The sequence below is a fragment of the Delphinus delphis genome, chromosome 1, assembly GCF_949987515.2.
Source record: "Delphinus delphis chromosome 1, mDelDel1.2, whole genome shotgun sequence".
Taxonomy (NCBI): Eukaryota; Metazoa; Chordata; class Mammalia; order Artiodactyla; family Delphinidae; genus Delphinus; species Delphinus delphis.
The window spans coordinates 43,915,196-43,938,321 of record NC_082683.1 but is presented as its reverse complement, the minus strand read 5'-3'; the positions used below and the strand labels follow the sequence as shown (position 1 = coordinate 43,938,321).

Sequence of the window (23,126 nt, the reverse complement as noted above, 5' to 3'; positions counted from 1 at the left end):
GGAGCAACTGGGCCCATGAGCCATAAATACTGAGCTCTGTGCGTCTGGAGCCTGTGCTCCGCAGCAAGAGAGGCTGCGACAGTGAGAGGCCTGCGCACCGCGATGAAGAGTGGCCCCCGCTTGCCACAACTAGAGAAAGCCCTCGCACAGAAACGAAGACCCAACACAGCCAAAAATAAAATAAATGAATAAATAAATTTAAAAAAAAAAAAGCATATGACAACCTTTGGAGCAGTTTCTTATCTGGCAGTTTCTTATAAAGGTAAACATATGCTGCCCTATGACTCAGCAACTTCACTCTGAGTTACTAACCCAAGAAAAACACAAAAGGTATGTCCACAAATAGTCTTGTACAAAAATATTTATAGCATCCTTATTCATAATACCCCTAAACAGAAAAGAACCCAAATGTCCATCAACAGAAAGATGGGTAAACAAACTGATATATTTTAACAATAGAATACTATTTAGCAATAAAAAAGAATGAACTCCTGATACAAGAAAATTTTTGATAAATCTTACATTCTACTGAGTTAAAGAATCCAGACAGAAAAGAGCACATATACACACTATACTGTACCATTTATATGAAGTTCGAAGATCAGCAAAACTAATCTACCACGATAGAAGTCAATAAGTCTTAGCTTGGTTGGGGGGCAGGGTTGGAGAGTTAGAGTGGGGTGATTGAGGGAAGTTGGAGATTTACTGGAAATAGATACAATGGAACTTTCTGGGGTGATGGAAATGTTCTAATGTCTTGTTTCGGCTGGTAGTTACATGGATGTACCCAATTGTCTAAACCAATCATCCATTTAAAGATTACAATTCAATGGTTTTTAGTATATTCAGAGATATGTACAACCATCACCACAATCAATTTCAGAGCATATTCATTACCTCAAAAAGAAATTCCATACTCTTTAGCTCTCTCTCCCAATCCTAGGCCACTACTAATCTGCTTTCTGTTTCTACAGATTTGCCTATTTTGGACATTTCATATAAATGAATCGTGTAATATGAGGTCTTTTGTGACTGCCTTCTTTCACATAGCAAAATGTTTTCAAGGTCCATCTATGTTGTAGCATGTATCATTACTTCATTTCTTTTACGGCCAAAGAATATACCATTGTATGAATATACCACGTATTGCTTATCCATTCATCAGTTGATGACAGACATCTGGGTTGTTTCCACGTTTTGGCTACTATGAATAATGCTGCTATAAACAATTGTGTTTTTGCTAGAACTGTGCATTTTATTTTATGAAAATTATACCTCAATTTTGAGAAAGAATATGGATATGAAAAATCATATCGTTACAACAAATCGTTATTTCTGAGTGTTTTCGTGGATGACAGAATAAAAATATCTCGGAATGGCCAACAAGTCAATTATAATAAAAACATGTTCTTTCAGGGGAGAAAAAAGTTATGTGTCAATAACAACAACTAACTGAAATGTCACATTCATCTCCTGATGAAAACAGAAGTTTCCTATATGAGAGTGAGGAAGCTGTCTGAAAGGAGAATTTAAATCACTGTCTCAAATGCAAACCGTAACTCTTTAAGGCTTCAATGACCATACCATAGAAACATTTATTATCACCCTGACTACATACCATTAGCAACAAAATCAACACTGAAGTATGACCTCATTCTTTTGAGGGATAAAGGAAAAGGGTTAGTCTATTTACCAAAGGCAGAGCATAGTATTAAAATAATGTCTGTGTAGTATTGGGCACAATATTTACATAGTGAAATTGGTGCCTTGAGGCTGTCATACTAGAAGGAAAATTATTTTCTTTACAAATTAACAATCTTCTTTTCCTGAAATGGTTATAAATTATTTTACATACTGAGTTACAAACAAGTGCTTTATTACTAGCAACAGTTAACTGGATCCATTTTGGCTTTCTTTTGTAGGAATGGTGGGAAGAGAATACTAGCAATTATTGTTTTTCTACTCTGTTTTGGGGACTCACATATTTACTCATTTGATCCACAGCACAACCCTATTAGGTAGATACTATATTTTATTCCTATTTTACAGATAAAATGACTAGGCCGAAAAGAGTGAAGAGGTTAAGATCAAAGCCATGACTTCATTCATATAGAACATATACCTGCAACTGAGGTACACCCTCTACGTATCCCTTTCCAGTCACAGCCACTACTCATAACAGTTTATCTGCACTGCTGTTGCTACTTTCTCACTTCTAATTCTTTCCAAATTCCCATGTGCTTCCGTGCAAAACATTTCACTAAAATTGCTTCAAGGTTGCCAATGACTTGATAATAGCCAAATCCAAAGAAAACTCTTCACTCTTTATCAATCTAACTTTTCTGGCCTGACCTCTAACTTTTGAAACATTCTCCTCCCTTGGATAACGGACCATTTCTTCACAACATTCTTAAACGTCTCTTCTCCACCTACACCTCTAATTTTTATACTCCTTAGGGTTTTATACTTGATCTTTGTGCTGGGTGGATGTGCCAACATGGTATTCCACATAATATTTCTCTGATTAAGAAGCTCATTTAACAGCCTAAATAAATGAAATGCAGGAATAGACTCCTGCTTACAGCGTGCACTGGGCTTACCATGTATTCTATCACCCTGAAGCAGTTGGTCTGATAGAATAATGTAAAAGCCTTTAGAAGACTCAATAATGGTGCCAGCAACACTTTGCAGGGCTGGGGAAATATCCTCCAAAATGTGGAACATGGGCTTCCCTGGTGGCGCAGTGGTTGAGAGTACGCCTGCCGATGCAGGGGACACAGGTTCGTGCCCCGGTCCGGGAAGATCCCACATGCCGCGGAGCGGCTGGGCCCGTGAGCCATGGCCGCTGAGCCTGCGCTCCGCTCTGAATCAATGATGCTGTTTCTCCATAGCCAGGATACAAAAAGGATCAAAGGATAGAAAAGGGAGCAGTTCCTCTCACTATTATCCTAAATGATCCACTAACAACATTTTATTTGCCATTCCTGAAACTTTGGGCTCTGCTGGTTTAGAAGTCTTAGACAAAACAGTGATTACACTGAACTGGAAGCAGAGACTGCTACCTGGACACTTAGGGTTCTTCATGACACAGAACTAATAGGCAAAGAAGGGGATTTATTGACTGGGGTGACTGACCTGATTATCATGGGAATATTGGGTTGCTACTATATAATGAGGACAAAAAGGATTAGCTTGGAACCCAAAAGTACTATGGGGTGCCTCTTAATACTCTCATGTCTTGTAATAAAAGTTAGTTTACTACAATAACCCAAAGAAGCAGGACTGCTAACAGCACAGACTATTCAGGAATGAAGGTTTAGTTTATTGTACCAGATGAGAAACTACAAATGAGGTACTTACTAAGGGCAAAAGCAGTATAGAATGGGTAGTGAAAGAAGGAAATTACAAATACCAGCTATCACCACCTACAAGTTGCAGAAATAAGGACTTTAATAGTGACAAGTAGCAGAAAAAGGACTTTAACAATTTAACAGGACTATCTTCCTTGCTTTGACATAAATATATCTGTATATATTAACCAAATTGCTTTTGTTTTCCTGTCTTCCATTATCTATCATCTAACATAAATGTATGTTAACAAAGATTAACTTTTTTTACACTTTCCTTTTTAGGGCAGTTTGAGGTTCATAACAAGATTTAGTAGAAAGTACAGAGATTTCCCATATTCCCCCTGTCCCCACTACGTGCATAGCTTCCCTCACTATCAACATCCTGTCCCAGAATGGATCATTTGTTACAACTGAAGAACCTACATTGACATATAATTATCACCCAAAGTCCATAGTTTACATTAGGGTTTGCTCTTGGTGTTGTATACATCTAACAAATGTAAAATGACACATAGTCACTATTAAAGCATCAAAAAGAACAGTTTCACTGCCCTAAAAATCCTTTGTGCTCTACCTAGTCAACCCTCCCTTCTCCAACTGCTGATCTTTTTACTGTCTCCATAGTTTTCCCTTTTCTAGGATATCATATAGTTGGAATCATAGAGTATGTAAACTTTTCAGAGTGGCTTTTTCACTTGGCAATAAGCATTTAAGGTTCCTCCATGCCTTTTCATCACTTGATAACTGAATTTTGGGGAAGGGCTGAATAACATTCCATTTTCTGGATGTACCACTGTTTATTTATCCATTCACCTAACGAAGGACATTTTGGTTGCATCCGAGATTTGGCAATTATGAATAAAGCTGCTATAAACATCCACATGTAGGTTTTTGTGTAAATAAGTTTTCAACTCATTTGGGTAAAGGCCAAAGGAGTACAACTGCTGGATCCTATGGTAAAAGGATGTTCCATTTTGTAAGAATCTTCCAGCATTTGGTGGTGTTGCTGTTTTGGATTTTGGAGATTTGAATAGGTACGTAGTAGTATCTCATTGTTGTTTTAATTTGCAATTCCTTAATGACATATGATGTTGGGGATCTTTTCATATGCTTATTTGCCATTTGTATATCTTCTTTTTTTATATATATTTTATTTTATTTATTTATTTTTGGCTGCGTTGGGTCTTTGTTGCTGCACATGGGCTTTCTCTAGTTGCGGCGAGCGGGGGCTACTCTTCCTTGAGGTGCACGGGCTCCTCACTGCAGCGTCTTCCCTCATTGTGGAACACAGGCTCTAGGTGCGCAGGCCTCAGTAGTTGTGGCTTGCAGGCTCTAGAGCACAGGCTCAGGAGTTGTGGCACACGGGCTTAGTTGCTCCACGGCATGTGAGATATTCCAGGACCAGGGCTCGAATCCATGTCCCCTGCACTGGCAGGCAGATTATTAGCCAGTGCACCAGCAGGGAAGCCCCTGTATATCTTCTTTAGACAGGTGTCTGTTTGGATCTTTTGCCCATTTTTAAATCAGATTGCTCATTTTCTTACTGTTTACTTTTAAGAGTTCTTTGGGGGCTTCCCTGGTGGCACAGTGGTTGAGAGTCTGCCTGCCGATGCAGGGGACACGGGTTCGTGCCCCAGTCCGGGAAGATCCCACATGCCGCAGAGCTGCTGGGCCCGTGGGCCATGGCCGCTGAGCCTGCGCGTCCGGAGCCTGTGCTCCGCAACGGGAGAGGCCACAACAGTGAGAGACCCGCGTACCGCAAAAAAAAAAAACCAAAAAAACAAAAAAAGAGTTCTTTGTATATTTTAGATAATAGTTCTTTAGCAGATGTGTCTTTTGCAAATATTCTCTCCTAGTCTGTGGCTTCCCTTCTCATTCTCTTGAACTTTAGTCTTTTTTAATCCCTCTATTCCTCCATTATTTCCTTCTTTTGTGTTAAATAGGTATTTTCTAATGTACCATTTTACTTCTTTGTCATTTCTCTTACTATGTATTTTTCAGTTATTTTCTTAGTGGTTGCTCTAGGGATTACAATTCACATTTTAATTTATAGCAATCTAGTTGTTCAAATTAATACTGACTTAATTTCAATAGCATACACAAAAAATCTGCTCCTATATAACTCTCTTCCCTCCTTCCTCCTTTGTGTTATTGTCATACAAATTATATCTCTGTGCATTGTATAAAGCAACTCAGATTATTGCCCTTTATAGTTGTATTTTATATCAGATAGGAGGGGGGAAAATGTGACAAACAAAAAAATACACTTATATTGTCTTTTATATTTACCAAGGTAGTTACATTTACCAATGCTCTTTCTTTCTTCATGTGCTATTTCACTGTCTAGTGCTCTTTCATTTCAGTCTGAATGACTCTCTTTAAAATTATTTCTTATAGGGGAGGTCTGTGATAAATTCTCTCAATTTTTTAAATCTAGGAATGTCTTAACTTCTTCATTTTTTAAAGGTAGTTTCACTGAATACAGAATTCTTGGTTGGCAGCTTCTTTCATCACACTGCCTTAATGGTTACAGAAGATAAATCAGAGGTTAAGTCTTATTGGGGATCCTTTGTACGTGATGAATCACTTCTCTGTTGTTGCTTTCAATACTCTCTTTGTCTTTTGCTTCCAATGGTTTGATTATGTGTCTAGGTGTGGGTCTTTTTGAGGTATTCCTACTTGTTAAGTTTCTTGGATATGTATATTCATGCTTTCTCTTCAAGTTTAAGGAGTTTATCAGTCCTCACTTCTTCAAATATTCTTGCTGCCCTTTTTTTTCCTATCCTCTCCTTCTGGGACTATTAGTATGTATATGTTGCTACACTTTGCTAATGTCCCACAAGTCTCTGAGGCTCTGTTCATTTTTCTTCATTCTTTTTTTTTTTCCTGTTTCGCAGACTGAATAATATCAATCGACCTATCTTAAAGTTCATCAATTTTTTTCTTCTGCCTGTTCAAATCTGGTATTGGGCCCCTCTAGTAAATTCTTCATTTCAGTTACTTTTCTCCTCAATGCCAGAATTTATTTGGTTCTTTTCTATAATTTCTATCTAGTAATTGATACTCTCTGTTTGGTGAAACATTATTATACTTTCTTTTACTTCTTTACTATATATAAAGAAGTAAAAGAAAGTATACTTTTATACCTTTACTTCTTTGAACATACTTAAATAGCTGATTTAAAGTCTGTCTAGCAAATATTTGGGCTACCTCAGTTTCTATGGACATTTCATTCACCAGCTTCTTCTTTTAAGCTTTTCTTTTCCTTTGGTTAATTTGTTGTTTGCTCCAGTTGTTATCGGCATCTCAGGCAGCTATGTTGTTAAACAGTTGTTGCTGATTGTTCTTGACAAATGACTCTAAGGAAAATACTGTTTACACTGGACAAGTTCTCTGTCAGGTTACATAAAGACAAGCTTTTTGAGACTGGTTTACCAGGGAACTTCCAGACAGGTCAAATAACGACAAGTCTCTGAATATGGGGCTTTGAAAGAGCTCCAACTCCATTTTGACTCCTCCAGTGCTGGGCAAAATGCTAGTTTTCACCATGATTGCAGGCTGTTGGTTTTCAAGGCTACCATGGAGCTGGAGAAAGAACTGTTACCAGAGCAAGTAAAAAATGCCACAAAGCTTGCTGTTCTTACAGAGAAAACGCTGTTGACTTGTTTTTAATAAATGCTCCCCCAGATCGCTGTAAGCCTTTGGTTAATTTCCAAAGTTCTGAAAAAGTTGAGCTTGACAATTTTTGCAAGTGTTCTTGGTAATTTTATAACAGAGTATTTTCAGATGTGGTTATTCTGCCAGTCTCAGTAAACATCACTCTCGTTCACCTCATTTTAAGATTACTTTTAAAGACATTAAATTATTTAAAGCAATAATAATAGTATATTGTGGGGTTAATAATATATTTAGAAGTACGTGTATGACAATAATAGCACAAAGGATAGGAGGGGGTACATGGAAATAATCTGTTGTAAAAATCCCATACATTATAAGTGAAATTGTATGACATTATTTGAAGGTAGACTACAGTAAATTAAAGATGGATGTTGTAAATCTTAGAGCAAACACTAAAAAAAAAAAAAGAGAGAGAGAGAGAGAAAGAAATAATTCAATAGAAGAGAGAAAATAAAATACTAAAAAATACCCATTAATAAAAGATATTATGAAAAACAGAAAAGAACCAAAGAACAGACAGGACAGAAAACAAATAGCAAGGTGGCACATTATACTGCAACTGTATGTGCCTGTCTACCTATCTCTCTCTTATGCTCTATCTATGTATACCCATTTTCTCTACTAGATTATAAACTTACCTAATTTAAGTGATAAACAGAAACAAGCCAAAGTTAATTGCTGTAATAAATACCCTATAAATTCTAACTTCTCTATTTTGGAATTTATGATAATTTATAAAATTTTACTTAATATATAAGACACTATGAAAAAATACAAAACTCACCTGTCCTCATAAAATAAATCTCAGAATTTTAGTGCTAAGTTATTTCAGAAACCACTTTGTACAATTTCATTTTACAATTAAGGAAACTCAAAGTGACTAACTGATAATTAATCAAAAGCATCACATGGCCAGTCAGCAGTAGAGTCATAGTAAAATTCTTATTTCATATCTTTTAGTCCAGTTCTCTCAAGAGAAAAAAATTTCTATGCAACATCAACCACATATGCAACTATATATAAATAACATGCTTATTTCAAATGATTCTTATCTAGCAGATCTAGAAACATCTTGTTAAGTTGTACACAAACTTTAAAATAATCAAACTTTTTAAAATGCCTATTGTTGAATTTAGAGTTTCAACTAATTCAAATTCTCATCAATTAATCAAGATTATTGAACTATACTATACTTAGCGAAAATCAAAGATACCGTGGCTAAATAATCATTTAAAACACTCGCTACCAAAATCAGAGAATACAATCATTCATTCAAATCAATGACCAAATCATTCACACTTATGCCAAAAATGACTTAAAAATTATAAAATCTGTGTGTATTATTACCTGTAGCTCCAAGTGGGTGTCCCTTTGAAATCAATCCACCACTAGGATTTATGACCCACTTTCCTCCATAAGTATTATCTCCTCTATCAACCAGTTTCCCACCTTGACCTATAGAAGGAAAAATAATATTCATAAATGTTAAAAATAACGTCAGAACAAATGATATGTTTGTTTTTTTTAAACTTACAGATAGCCAAGAATTTCTTGGAGCAAACATTTCTTGATGGCTCAAACTAACTTCAAATTGATACAAGCACTTCTAAAAGTGAGGTAATAAATATTGAGTAATAAAAGCTTATATTTTCAGAACACTTCCTGCATGAAACAAAGCTCCTATTAGCTCCTAAGAGCTCTCTGCTTCCAAAATTGCTACAAATATAATCGAGATTCAGAGAACCAGAAGAAAACATCGAAATAGATACAATACTGTAAAATAATATTAGGTTTAAAAATTCATAATTTTGACAAAATATTCATTTCCATTTCAACTGTACTATTACATTCTATATAAATATTCTTAGTAAACAACAGGGGGGAGAGGGACAGAAAAAAAAGAGCGCTTTCATGAAATGAAGGAAAATGACTGAAAATACCGTTGAGCATAAATGTAAGCTTAAAAGAAAAAAATTACATCACATGCTTGGCAGCTTCAACATTCCTATCGATTCCCTGGTCATTCTTCCAGGAGGTTAAGAAGTAAATAAAAATGCATGTACTGTATAAAATATTCTTCCAGATGATATTTCTGGTAATGAGAGGTGGAATCTCCAAATGGTGGTGGTGGTGTTATCAGAGGTGGCTAATAGCTGTTACGTACTCACTCTGTGTCAGGCCTTGTTCTCATTATTTTACGTATATTTACATAATTTAATTTAATCCTCAACCCTATGAAGTAGGTACTATCATTCCCATTTTACAGATAAGTAAAGAGACACATAGATATTAAGTAACCAATCTAAGGCCAAAGTAGGGGATCTAGAATACTCAGGCAGCCTGGCTCCATAGCCTGTGTTCTTAGCCAACACATTTTATTGCCTTCAAAAACAAGAGCGTTCCTCTACTGGCAAAATGAAACACACTAATCACAGAATTTGAGATGACTTAACACTTTTAATTTGATTTTAAATCTAGGTTGTAGATTAAAAACCATCCATTGAGACATTCTTCTATTTTTTGATGTGTTTCTAACATAGAACCTGATACAAGGCTCTAGTCATAACAAGTAAACTATCTGCTATTACTGCTTTCATATTGTTAAATATTGTCACTGTACTGAGTAATAGCAGACTGAACACAAACCAAGAAGTGAATAATTTACTCCATGATTTTCCGTAATACATACAATCCTATGAAGTATCAGAATATTCCACTGGGGAATTAACATTCCAGAAGACCTGCTTTATAAGAAATGCTAAAGTAAATTCTCTAGAAAAATTTGGATCAGCAAGAAAGAGGAAAGAACAACAGAAATAATAAATATCTGGGTAAATATAAAGGACTTTTTTCCTCTTAAGGTCTTTAAAATATGTGCAACTATTGAAAACAAAAATTATAACACTGTCTTTGAGGTTTTTTTAATGTACATAGATGTAATACATATGATAATTTAACATAAAGGTGGGTGTAAGGCAGAAGGGAATTGGTTAATGGACGTATATGTTTGCAAGGTTTCTACATTTTATGCGAAGTGGTACAATATTAATGCTAAGGAGACCCCTATAGCAGTGGTTCTCAGCCCAGAGAAATTTTGTCCCCCAGGGGACATTTGGCAATGTCTGGAAACATTTTTGATTATCACAACTGTGGGGGCAGGTACTACTGGCATGTAGTGGGTAGAGGGCCAGGAATGCTGTGAAACATCCTACAATGTCCAAGCCCCACAAAAAAGAATAATCTAGCTCAAGTGTCAACAGTATTGAGGTTGAGAAACCCTGCAACCACTAAAACAAAACAAAACTAACCAAAAACTAAGCTAAGAATAAACAGATTTGGCCAAAAAGCCAATACATACTAAAATGTCATACTAAAAATATTCAGATAATCCAAAAGGCAGCAGGTGAGAGAGAAAACAGAGTAACAAAAAACAAAGGGACATATAGAGGAAACATAATAAAACGGTCAACCTAAAGCCTACTATATAAATACGTAATTACATTAAACGTTAATGCTCTTTAAATCACACTGCCCAACAGAAATATAATGCAAATCACATATGTACTTTAAAATTTTCTAGTATATATTTTATTTAATATATATTTTATAATGTTTAACCTAATATATCCAAAATATTTTCATTTCAAAATGTAACCAATATAAGGACTTCCCTGGTGGCACAGTGGTTAAGAATCCACCTGTCAATGCAGGGGACAGGGGTTTGATCCCTGGTCCAGGATGATCCCACATGCTGTGGAGCAACTAAGCCCGTGTGCCACAACTACAGAGCCTGCGTTCTAGAGCCCACGCACCACAACTACTGAAGCCCACGTGCCTAGAGCCTATGCTCTACAACAAGAGAAGCCACCGCAATGAGAAGCCCGCACACTGCAACAAAGAGTAGCCCCCGCTCGCCGCAACTAGAGAAAGCCCGCACACAGCAACGAAGACCTAACACAGGCAAAAATAAATAAATTTTTTTAAAAAATGTAAGCAATATAAAAAATTATTAATGAAATACTTTATATTCTATTTTTCATATTAAGTCTTCAAAATCTGATGTGTACTTCATACTTACAGCACATCTCAATTTGTACTAGCCACATTTTAAGGATTCAATAACCACATAGAGCTAGTGGCTACTGTATTAGACGACACTCTGTTAAACACTCCATTAAAAGGCAGAAACTGACAAAGTTGATAAAAAACAATACACTACTGCCTACAAGAGACACACCTTAAATAGACAAATAAATAAGTAAATAAATAAATAAATAACCTAAATAGGTCGAAAGCAAACGGATAGAAAAAGATATATCATGTAAACAGTAAGCATAAGAAGGCTGGCATGCTATGTTAGTCAGATAAAAGACACTTCTAGACAAAGAATGTAACCAGAGATAAAGCAGAATGTTTCATAATGAAAAAAAACACAACTCATCAGGAAGACATAACAATTATAAATAAGAGAGCCTCAAAATAAATGAAGCAAAAATTGACAGAAATAAAGAAAGAAATAGTTCCACAATTGTAGTAGGAGATTCTAACACCCCTCTCTCAGCAAGTGATACAGCAAGTCAAATAAATTAGTAGAGACACAGGTCTTAAAAATTCTATCAATCACCTTGATTTAATTAACATATATAGAACACTACATCTAACAACCACAGAATCTGCATTATTTTTCAAGTGCATAAGTTCACCAATATATACCATATGCTGAGCCATAAAGTAAATTTCAATTAATTTAAAAGGATCAAAATCAAACAAAGCCTAATCTCTGACTACAGCAAAATTATAATAGACAGCAATAACAATAAGATACCTAGGAAAATTCCAAATACCTGGATATTAAACAGTGCACTTCTAAATAATTACAGGTCAAAGACAAAATTAGACATTAAAGGGAATTTTGAAATAAATGACAATGAATATATCAAAATCTGTGGAATTCAGCTAAAATACTGCTTAGAAGAAAATGTATAGCTTTACATACTTACACTAGAAAAGGAGAAATATCTAAAATAAATGATCTAAGGATCTATCATAAGAAACTTAAAGCAAAGCAAAACCAAACAAAAAAGAGTAAACCCAAAGTAAGTTAAAGGAGGTAAATAATAAAGAGCAGAGATCAGTGAAATGGAGGGGAAAAAAAGACAGTAACAAAGGCAAAAGCTGATTCTTTGTAAAGCTCAACAAAATTGACAAACTTCTAGCTAGACAGATGAAGAAAAAAGGAGAAAGAACAAAACCCATCAATATCAGGAATTTAAAAAAAAAGGTTATCACCATAGATTCTATAGACATTAAAAGGATACTAAGAGAATACTTTGAACAACTTCAGTGAAGAAATTTAGCTACTTAAATAAAACTGACAATTTTCTTGAAAAATATCTTACCAAAATTAATAGGTACAGGAAGAAACAAAAATTATAGATCAGACCTTCAAGATGGCGGAGGAGTAAGACGTGGAGATCACCTTCCTCCCCACAAATACACCAGAAATACATCTACATCTGGAACAACTCCTACAGAACACCTACTGAACACTGGCAGAAGACCTCAGAATTCCCAAAAGGCAAGACTTAACTCCCCACGTACCTGGGTAGGGCAAAAAAAAAGGAAAAACAGACACAAAAGAATGGGGACGGGACCTGCACCTCTGGGAGGGAGCTGTGAGAGAGGAGAGGAAAGGTTTCCACACACCAGGAAGCCCCTTTGTGGGCAGAGAGTGAGGGTGGCGGAGTGGGGAAGCTTCGGAGCCACAGAGGAGAGCGCAGCAACAGGGGTGCGGAGGGCAAAGCAGAGAGATTCCCACACAGAGGATCGCTGCTGACCAGCACTCACCAGCCCAAGAGGCTTGTCTGCTCACCGGCTGGGACGGGTTGGGGCTGGGAGCTGAGGCTCAGGCTTCAGAGGTCAGACCCCAGGGAGAGGACTGGGGTTGGCTTGTGAACACAGCCTGAAGGGGGCTAGTGCACCACAGCTAGCCGGGAGGGAGTCCAGGAAAAAGTCTGGAACTGGCTAAGAGGCAAAAGAGCATTGTTCCAGGGTGCATGAGGAGAGGGGATTCAGAGCACCACCTAAATGAGCTCCAGAAATGGGCACGAGCCACGACTATCAGTGTGGACACAAGAAACGGGAATGAAATGCTAAGGCTGTTGCTGCCGCCACCAAGAAGCCTGTGTACAAGCACAGGTCACTATCCACACCTCCCCTCCCAGGAGCCTGTGCAGCCCGCCACTGCCAGGGTCCCGGGATCCAGGGACAACTTCCCCAGGAGAACACACGGCGCACCTCAGGCTGTTGCAACATCGTGCTGGCCTCTGCCGCCACAGGCTCACCCCACATTCCATACGCTTCCCTCCCACAAGCCTGAGTGAGCCAGAGCCCCGTGATGAGCTGCTACTTCAACCTCGTTGTCATGTCTGGGCAGGGAACAGACGTCCTCAGGCAACCTACATGCAGAGGTGGGGCCAAACCCAAAGCTGAACCCCAGGAGCTGTGTGAACAAAGAAGACAAAGGGAAATTTCTCCCAGCAGCCTCAGGAGGAGCAGATTAAATCTCCACAATCAACTTGATGTACCCTGCATCTCTGGAATACCTGAATAGACAAGGAATCATCCCAAAATTGAGTTGGTGGACTTTGGGAGCAACTGTAGACTTGGGGTTTGCTTTCTGCATCTAATTTGTTTCTGGCTTTATGTTTATCTTAGTTTAGTATTTAGAGTTCATTATCATTGGTAGATTTTTTAATTGATTTTGTTGCTCTCTTCCTTTTTCTTATATATATACTTTTTTTTCCCTCTTTCTCTTTTTGTGAGGGTGTATGTGTATGCTTCTCTGTGTGATTTTGTCTATATAGCTTTGCTTTTACCATTTGTCCTAGGGTTCTGTCTGTCCGTTTTTTGTGTGTTTTTTCTCTGTTTATTTTTTTTTAGTATAGGTTTTAGTGCTTGTTATCATTGGTGGATTTGTTTTTTGGTTTGGTTGCTCTCTTCTTTCTTTCTTTTATTTTTAAAACTCTTTAACTTTTTATCTTTAATAACTTTTTTATTTTAAAAACTTTATTTTATTTTTTCTTTCTCTCTTTCTTTATTCTCACTTTTCTTCTGAGCCGTGTGGCTGACAGGGTCTTGGTGCTCCACCCGGGTGTCAGGCCTGTGCCTCTGAGGTGGGAGAGCTGAGTTCAGGACACTGGTCTACCAGAGACCTCCTGGCTCCACATAATATCAAACGACAAAAGCTCTCCCAGAGATCACCATCTCAACACTAAGACCCAGCTCCACTCAACGACGAGCAAGCTACAGTGCTGGACACCCTAAGCCAAACAACTAGCAAGACAGGAATACAACCCCACTCATTAGCAGAGAGGCTGCCTAAAATCTTAATAAGGTCACAGACACCACGGAATAGAGTCCTGAGCATCAGAAAGACAATATCCAGCTGCATCCACCAGAACACAGGCACCAGTCCCCTCCACCAGGAAGCCTACACAAGCCACTGAACCAACCTTACCCACTGGGGGCAGACACCAAAAACAATGGGAACTACGAACCTGCAGCCTGTAAAAAGGGGACCCCAAACACTGTAAGTTAAGCAAAATGAGAAGACAGAGAAACACACAGCAGATGGAGCAAGGTAAAAACCCACCAGACCAAACAAATGAAGAGGAAATAGGTAGTCTACCTGAAAAAGAATGCAGAATAATGACAGTAAAGATGATCCAAAATCTTGGAACTAGAATGGAGAAAATACAAGAATCGTTTAACAAGAACCTAGAAGAACTAAAGAGCAAACAAACAATGATGAACAACACAATAAATGAAATTTAAAATTCTCTAGAAGGAATCAATAGCAGAATAACTGAGGCAGAAGAATGGATAAGTGATCTGGAAGAAAAAATAGTGGAAATAACTATCACAGAGCAGAATAAAGAAAAAAGAATGAAAAGAATTGAGAACAGTCTCAGATATCTCTGGGACAACATTAAACACACAAACATTTGAATAATACGGGTCTCAGAAAAAGAAGAGAGAAAGAAAGGGACTAAGAAAATATTTGAAGAGATTATAGTAGAAAACTTCCCTAATATGGGAAAGGAAATAATCAAGTCCAGGAAGCGCAAAGAGTCCCATACAGGATAAATCCAAGGAGAAATACACCGAGACACATATTAATCAAACTATCAAAAGTTAAATACAAAGAAAAAATATTAAAAGCAGCAAAGGAAAAACAACAAATAACATACAAGGAAATCCCCATAAGGTTAACAGCTGATCTTTCAGCAGAAACTCTGCCAGCCAGAAGGGAGTGGCAGGACATATTTAAAGTGTTGAAAGGGAAAAACCTACAACCAAGATTACTCTACCCAGCAAGGATCTCATGCAGATTTGACAGAGAAATTAAAAACTTTACAGACAAGAAAAAGCTAAGAGAATTCAGCACCACCAAACCAGCTTTACAACAAATGACAAAGGAACTTCTCTAGGCAGGAAACACAAGAGAAGGAAAGACCTACAATAACAAACCCAAAACAATCAAGAATATGGTAATAGGAACATACATATTGATAACTACCTTAAATGTAAATGGATTAAATGCTCCAACCAAAAGACACAGACTGGCTGAATGGACACAAAAACAAGACCCATATGTATGCTGTCTACAAGAGACCCACTTCAGACCTAGGGACACCTACAGACTAAAAGTGAAGGGATGGAAAAAGATATTCCATTCAAATGGAAACTAAAAGAACGCTGGAGTAGCAATTCCCATATCAGACAAAATAGACTTTAAAATAAAGACTATTACAAGAGACAAAGAAGGACACTACATAATGATGAAGGGATCAATCCAAGAAGAAGATATAACAATTGTAAGTATTTATGTACCCAACATAGGAGCACCTCAATACATAGGCAAATGCTAACAGCCCATAAAAGGGGAAATCGACAGTAACGCAATCATAGTAGGGGACTTTAACACCCCAAGTTCACCAATGGACAGATCATCCAAAATGAAAATAAATAAAGAAACACAAGCTTTAAATGACACATTAAACAAGTTGGACTTAATTGATATTTATAGGACATTCCATCCAAAAATAACAGAATACCCTTTCTTCTCAAGTGCTCATGGAACATTATCCAGGATAGATCATATCTTGGGTAACAAATCAAGCCTTGGTAAATTTAAGAGAACTGAAATCATATCAAGTATCTTTTCCAACCACAACGCTATGAGACTAGATATCAATTACAGGAAAAAATATGTAAAAAATACAAACACATGGAGGCTAAACAATACACTACTAAATAACCAAGAGCTCACTGGAGAAATCAAAGAGGAAATCAAAAATACCTAAAGACAATGAAAACACGATGACCCAAAACCTATGGGATGCAGCAAAAGCAGTTCTAAGAGAGAAGTTTACAGCAATATCATCCTACCTCAAGAAACAAGAAACATCTCAAATAAACAACCTAACCTTACACCTAAAGCAATCAGAGAAAGAGGAACAAAAAATTGCCAAAGTTAGCAGAAGGAAAGAAATCATAAAGATCAGATCAGAAATAAATGAAAAAGAAATGAAGGAAATGGTAGCAAAGAACAATAAAACTAAAAACTGGTTCTTTGAAGATAAACAAAATTGATAAGCCATTAGCCAGACTCATCAGGATAAAAGGGAGAAGACTCAAATCAATAAAATTAGAAATGAAAAAGAATTAACAGCTGACACTGCAGAAATACAAAGGATCATGAGAGATTACTACAAGCAACTATATGCCAATAAAATGGACAACCATGAAGAAATGGACATATACTTAGTAAAGCACAACCTTCCGAGACTGAACCAGGAACAAATAGAAAATAAAAACAGGCCAATCATAAGCACTGAAATTGAAACGGTGATTTAAAATCTTCCAACAAACAAAAGCCCAGGACCAGATGGCTTCACAGGCGAATTCTACCAAACATTTAGAGAAGAGCTAACACCTATCCTTCTCAGACTCTTCCAAAATATAACAGAGGGAGGAACACTCCCAAACTCATTCTACAAGGTCACCATCACCCTGATACCAAAACCAGAAAAAGATGTCACAAAGAAAGAAAACTACAGGCCAATATCACTGATGAATATAGATGCAAAAATCCTCAACAAAATACTAGCAAACAGAATCCAACAGCACATTAAAGGGATCATACACCATGATCAAGTTGGGTTTATCCCAGGAATGCAAGGATTCTTCAATACACGCATATCAATCAGTGTGAAAAACCATATTAACAAATTGAACAAAAAACAACATGATCATCTCAATAGATGCAGAAAAAGGTTTCGACAAAATTCAACACCCATTTATGATTAAAACCCTCCAGAAAGTAGGCATAGAGGGAACTTAACTCAACATAATAAAGGCCATATATGACAGACCCACAGCCAACATCATTCTCAATGGTGAAAAACTGAAACCATTTCCTCTAAGATCAGGAACAAGACCAGGTTGTGCACTCTCACCACTATTATTCAACATAGTTTTGGAAGTTTTAGCCACAGCAATCAGAGAAGAAAAAGAAATAACAGGAATCGAAATCAGAAAAGAAGAAGTAATGCTGTCACTGTTTGCAGATGACATGACACTATACATAGAGAACCGTAAAGATGCTACCAGAAAACTACAAGAGCTAATCAATGAATTTGGTAAAGCAGCAGGATACAAAATTAATGCACAGAAATCTCTTGCAGTCCTATACACTAATGATGAAAAATCTGAAAGAGAAATTAAGGAAATACTCCCATTTACCATTGCAACAAAAAGAATAAAATACCTAGGAATAAACCTACTTAAGGAGACAAAAGACCTGTATACAGAAATCTGTAGGACTGATGAAAGAAATTAAAGATGATACAAACAGATGGAGAGATATACCATGTTCTTGGATTGGAAGAATCAACATTGTGAAAATGACTATATTACCCAAAGCAATCTACAGATTCAATGCAATCCCTATCAAACTACCAATGGCATTTTTCAAAGAACTAAAACAAAAAATTTCACAATTTGTGTGGAAACACAAAAGACCCTGAATAGCCAAAACAATCTTGAGAAAGAAAAATGGAGCTGGAGCAATCAGGCTCCTAGACTACAGACTATACTACAAAGCCACAGTAATCAAGACAGTATGGTACTGGAACAAAAATAGAAAATACAGAACAATGGAACAGTATAGAAAGCCCAGAGATAAACCTACGCACATATGGTCACCTTATTTTTGATAAAAGAAGCAAGAATATACAATGGAGAAAAGACAGCCTGTTCAATAAGTGGTGCTGGGAAAACTGGACAGCTACATGTAAAAGAATGAAATTAGAACACTCCCTAACACCATACACAAAAATAAACTCAAAATGGATTAAAGACCTAAATGTAAGGCCAGACACTATCAAACTCTTAGAGGAAAACATAGGCAAAACACTCTATGACATAAATCACAGCAAGATCCTTTTTGACCCACCTCCTAGAGAAAGGGAAATAAAAACAAAAATAAATGGGACCTAATGAAACTTAAAAGCTTTTGCACAGCAAAGGAAACCAGAAACAAGACGAAAAGACAACCCTCAGAACGGGAGAAAATATTTGCAAATGAAGCAACTGACAAAGGATTAATCTCTAAAATATATAAACAGCTCATGCAGTTCAATCTCAAAAATACAAACAACCCAATCCAAAAATGGGCAGAAGACCTAAATAGACATTTCTCCAAAGATGATATACAGATTGCCAACAAACACATGAAAGGATGCTCAACATCACTAATCATTAGAGAAATGCAAATCAAAACTACAATGAGGTATCACCTCACACCAGTCAGAATGGCAATCATCAAAGAATCTACAAACAATAAATGCTGGAGAGGGTGTGGAGAAAAGGGAACACTCTTGCACTGTTGGTGGGAATGTAAATTGATACAGCCACTGTGGAGAACAGTACCAACGTCCCTTAAAAAACTAAAAATAGAACTACCATACGACCCAGCAATCCCACTACTGGGCATATACCCTGAGAAAACCATAATTCAAAGAGTCATGTACCACAATGTTCATTGCAGCTCTATTTACAATAGCCAGGACATGGAAGCAACCTAAGTGTCCATCGACAGATGAATGGATAAAGAAGATGTGGCACATATATACAATGGAATATTACTCAGCTATAAAAAGAAATAAATTGAATTATTTGTAGTGAGGTGGATGGACCCAGAGTCTGTCATACAGAATGAAGTAAGTCAGGAGAAAAACAAATACCGTATGTTAACACATATATATGGAATCTTAAAAAAAAATTTTCTGAAGAACCTAGGGGCAGGACAGGAATAAAGGTGCAGATGTAGAGAATGGACTTGAGGACACGAGGAGAGGGAAGTGTAAGCTGGGACGAAGTGAGAGAGTGGCATGGACATATATACACTACCAAATGTAGGTAGCTAGTGGGAAGCAGCCACATAGCACAGGGAGATCAGCTCAGTGTTTTGTGACCACCTAGAGGGGTGGGATAGGGAGGGTGGGAGGGAGATGCAAGAGGGAGGAGATATGGGGATATATGTATATGTATAGCTGAATCACTTTTTTATAAAGCAGAAACTAACACACCACTGTAAAGCAATTATACTCCTATAAAGATGTTAAAAAATAAGTAAATAAATAAAATTATAAACAGGCCTATATCTATTAAGAAATTTTAATTTATTGAAAACATCCCCCCCAAAGAAAACTTTAATCTACTTGATTATACTGGTAATGAAACAGTCAAGGAAGAACTAACACTAATCTTACAGAAACTACTTCAGCAAATAGAGAATGAGTGACCACTGCTCAATTTATTTTATGAGACTGGAATAAAACAACTTGGAAAAAAAGAAAACTACAGACAAATATCCTTCATGAATATATAAACAAATTTCATTAACAAAATGTTAGCAAATTGATTCTAACAATATATTAAAAGGTACGATTAATCCCAGAAATATAAGGTTAGATTAACATTCAAAATTAATGTAATTCACCATGTGAAAAGAATAAAGGACAAAATCCACATAGATCATTTTAACAGATGTAGAAGAATTTTTTGAAAATTCAACACCCCTTGATGACAAAACAACAACAAAATAAAAAACCTCAGCAGGCTAAGAATAGTAAGGAACTTTCTCAACATGATAAATGGTATCAACAAAAAACCTATAGCTAACATTATACACAATGGTAAAATATTAAAGTGCATCCCCTGAGATCATGAATAAGGTAATGATGCCCAATTTCACCTCTTCTATTCAGTATGGTACTAGAGCTCACAGTCATTGCAGTAAGGTAAGAAAAAATAAAAAGATCAGAAAGGAAGACAAAAAACTGTCATTGGCAAATGGCATGATTGTTTATATGAAAAATCACTCATAATCTGCATAATAACGACTAGAACAAATGAATTTAGCAAAGTTACAGTTTCCAAGTTTTTTTTAATCAATTGTATTCTTATATACTATCAGCAAACATTGGAAAATGAAGGTTAAAAAAAACATTATGCCAAAACCCATAAAATACCAAGGAATAAACCTAACAAAAGACACCTAAGGGCTATACTGAAAACTACAAACATTCTAACAGAAGTTAAAGGAGAGCTAAACAAATGGAAACATATACACATCTAATGGACTGGAAGATTCAACATTGTTAAGATGACAGTTCTCTCTAAATCAATCTACAGACTCAATGAAAATTCCAGCAAGCTTTTTATTTTGTAGAAATTGACAAACTAATTCTAATATGTACATGGAGATGCAAAGGACCTAAAATAACCAAAATGATTTTTAAAACGAACGAAACTGGAGAACTTATCCTATCTGATATAGTACAGTATAGTAGAGTGTAGCAGAATAAACACAGTAGCCAAACTAACTTGGTATTGGTGAAAAGGTAGACATGTAGATCATTGGAATAGAACAGAGAATCCGAAAACGGACCCTCACATATATGGGCAATTTTTGACAAAGGTGCCAAGGCAATTCAATGGGGAGAGAAAAGTCCTTCCAATAAATGGTGCTGAATATGTGTATGGGGAAAAAAAGAGTAATATCAACCTTTACCTTACACCAAACATAAAAATTGACTCAAAATAGATCATGTACTTAAATGTAAAATCTAAAACTACAGAACTCCTAGAATAAAAATAGAAGAAAATCTTTACAACCTTGCAGTAGGCAAGTTTCTTGGAATGTAAAAGGCCTGAACCATTAAAAAAATTGATAAGAAAATATGTAATTGATAATCAAAAATTTTTTAATTTGTCCTTCAAAAGACACTATTAATAAAACAAAAAGGTAAGCCACAGACTGGGAGAAAACATTCACAGCCCACATATATCAGACAAATTACTTGTATCCAGAATATACATTTATATAAATTTTACAACACAATAAAGACAAGTAACCCAATAATCAAAGGGCAAAAGGTCTGAACAGACACTTCACAAAAGATATATGAATGACCAACAAGCACAAGAAAAGATGCTCAACATCACTAGTCATGAGGGATATGCATAATAAAACTAAAATAAAACACCACTATATACTCTTTTGAATGGCTGAAATTTAAAAACTTAAATTTAAATGGCTGAAATTTAAAAACTTTTAAAAAAATTTAAAAAGACCACATCAAGTGTTGATGAGAATGTGAAACAACTGAAATCTCACATACTGCTAGTAGTAATGGAAAATGGTACAACCACTTTAAAAACAAAAAGAAAAAAAAAAATCCTCCAGATCCCACCAACTAGTCTTTCCATTTTCCTTTCTTCAGGTCTTTATTCAAACACAGTTTGAAATAGCTGGAATTACATACGTGACTTTTTTTATACTTTTTTTTTTTTTTTACTTAACAGTGCGTTACAAGTACCCCTGATTTACATAAAACAAATTATTTGTATACTCTGTCATCTCATTTGGTACTGTCCAAGACTACATGTTCTAAAAGTCCAAGATCAGGATAGCTTCCATTCGCTTTGCACAGTGTGGCAGAGTCAACATGGAGGGAAAGGCAATTAGTGAATTGTTTTGTTTTATAATGAAAGTGAAATGTTCTCAGTGACATGTAATAAGTTAATCTGCATCTCATCAAAGATATTACCTTCTGGACAGAGTCCCAGTGCCTCATAAGTAAGAAGTTCATTGGTGGAAAAGCAATCATGAAGTTCTATTACATCAATATCACTTGGTCTCAGGCCAGATTTCTCATAGCACTTTCTGGCAGCTTCTTTACTCATATCAAAGCCAACCTAAAACCAAAACCATATATAAATAAATTAAGGGCATCAAAACTGGGACTTTTATATAAGGCTTATAAGAGATTAATATGTATAACCTTAACAGTTGAGAACTGACCATAAATATTGAAATCTCAGTTAATTCTGTATCACACAGAAAGTCCAAATAAAAGAATATCCAGGAGGGAGAATGAACATACACATTACATTTTGTACTATAAAAAGGACTTACAATTCCTCATGCCATATCCTGTGCAAAGTTACAAAAACTCTATCAAACCACAATATATAGTTGTGGTAGATAGGTTGAAGAGATTTATCAAGAGATCATTATGATTCATATACACTGAAAAATATGGATGAATTTCTATATGAAAATAAACAATCTTCTTTTAGAAGATCATATAGGATTCAAACCATTTTTCCAATATTCATGCTATTAACACCCCTTTGGTCTCAGATAATAACATGCAAACTCACCTCTTTTCCAAGGAATAAAACTGTGATGTGATGGAAAATGTACTACAATCAGAAAACCTGAGTATAAGTTTCACCTCTGCCACACCCTAGCTTGTGTGATCTTGGGCAAGTTACAGAAACATTTTAAAATTCAAAGCATTGTTGTAAAATCATTTTGTAAACTCTATCGTAAACCACATGCTTATTTATATATGTGTGTGTACATGATGCACATTTTTATATGTGTATATATGTATGTATCTTCAAATATTCAACTAACTCAGGTCAGAATTCTTATCTTTTTTACTTCCTCCATTTTGT

General features: G+C 36.1%; 1 protein-coding gene across 2 annotated transcripts in view; it reads right to left on the bottom strand.

The window, feature by feature from the left end:
* Positions 1 to 23,126, bottom strand: part of SCP2 (sterol carrier protein 2) — a 163,755-nt gene that overhangs the window by 72,240 nt on the left and 68,389 nt on the right. For both annotated transcript variants that reach the window (XM_060022190.1, XM_060022200.1), the window contains 2 exons: positions 22,211 to 22,358; positions 8,376 to 8,483 (listed from right to left, as the gene is read on the bottom strand). In XM_060022190.1, the coding sequence (XP_059878173.1) occupies positions 8,376 to 8,483; positions 22,211 to 22,358 (256 nt within the window). The remainder of the gene's footprint in view (positions 1 to 8,375; positions 8,484 to 22,210; positions 22,359 to 23,126) is intronic.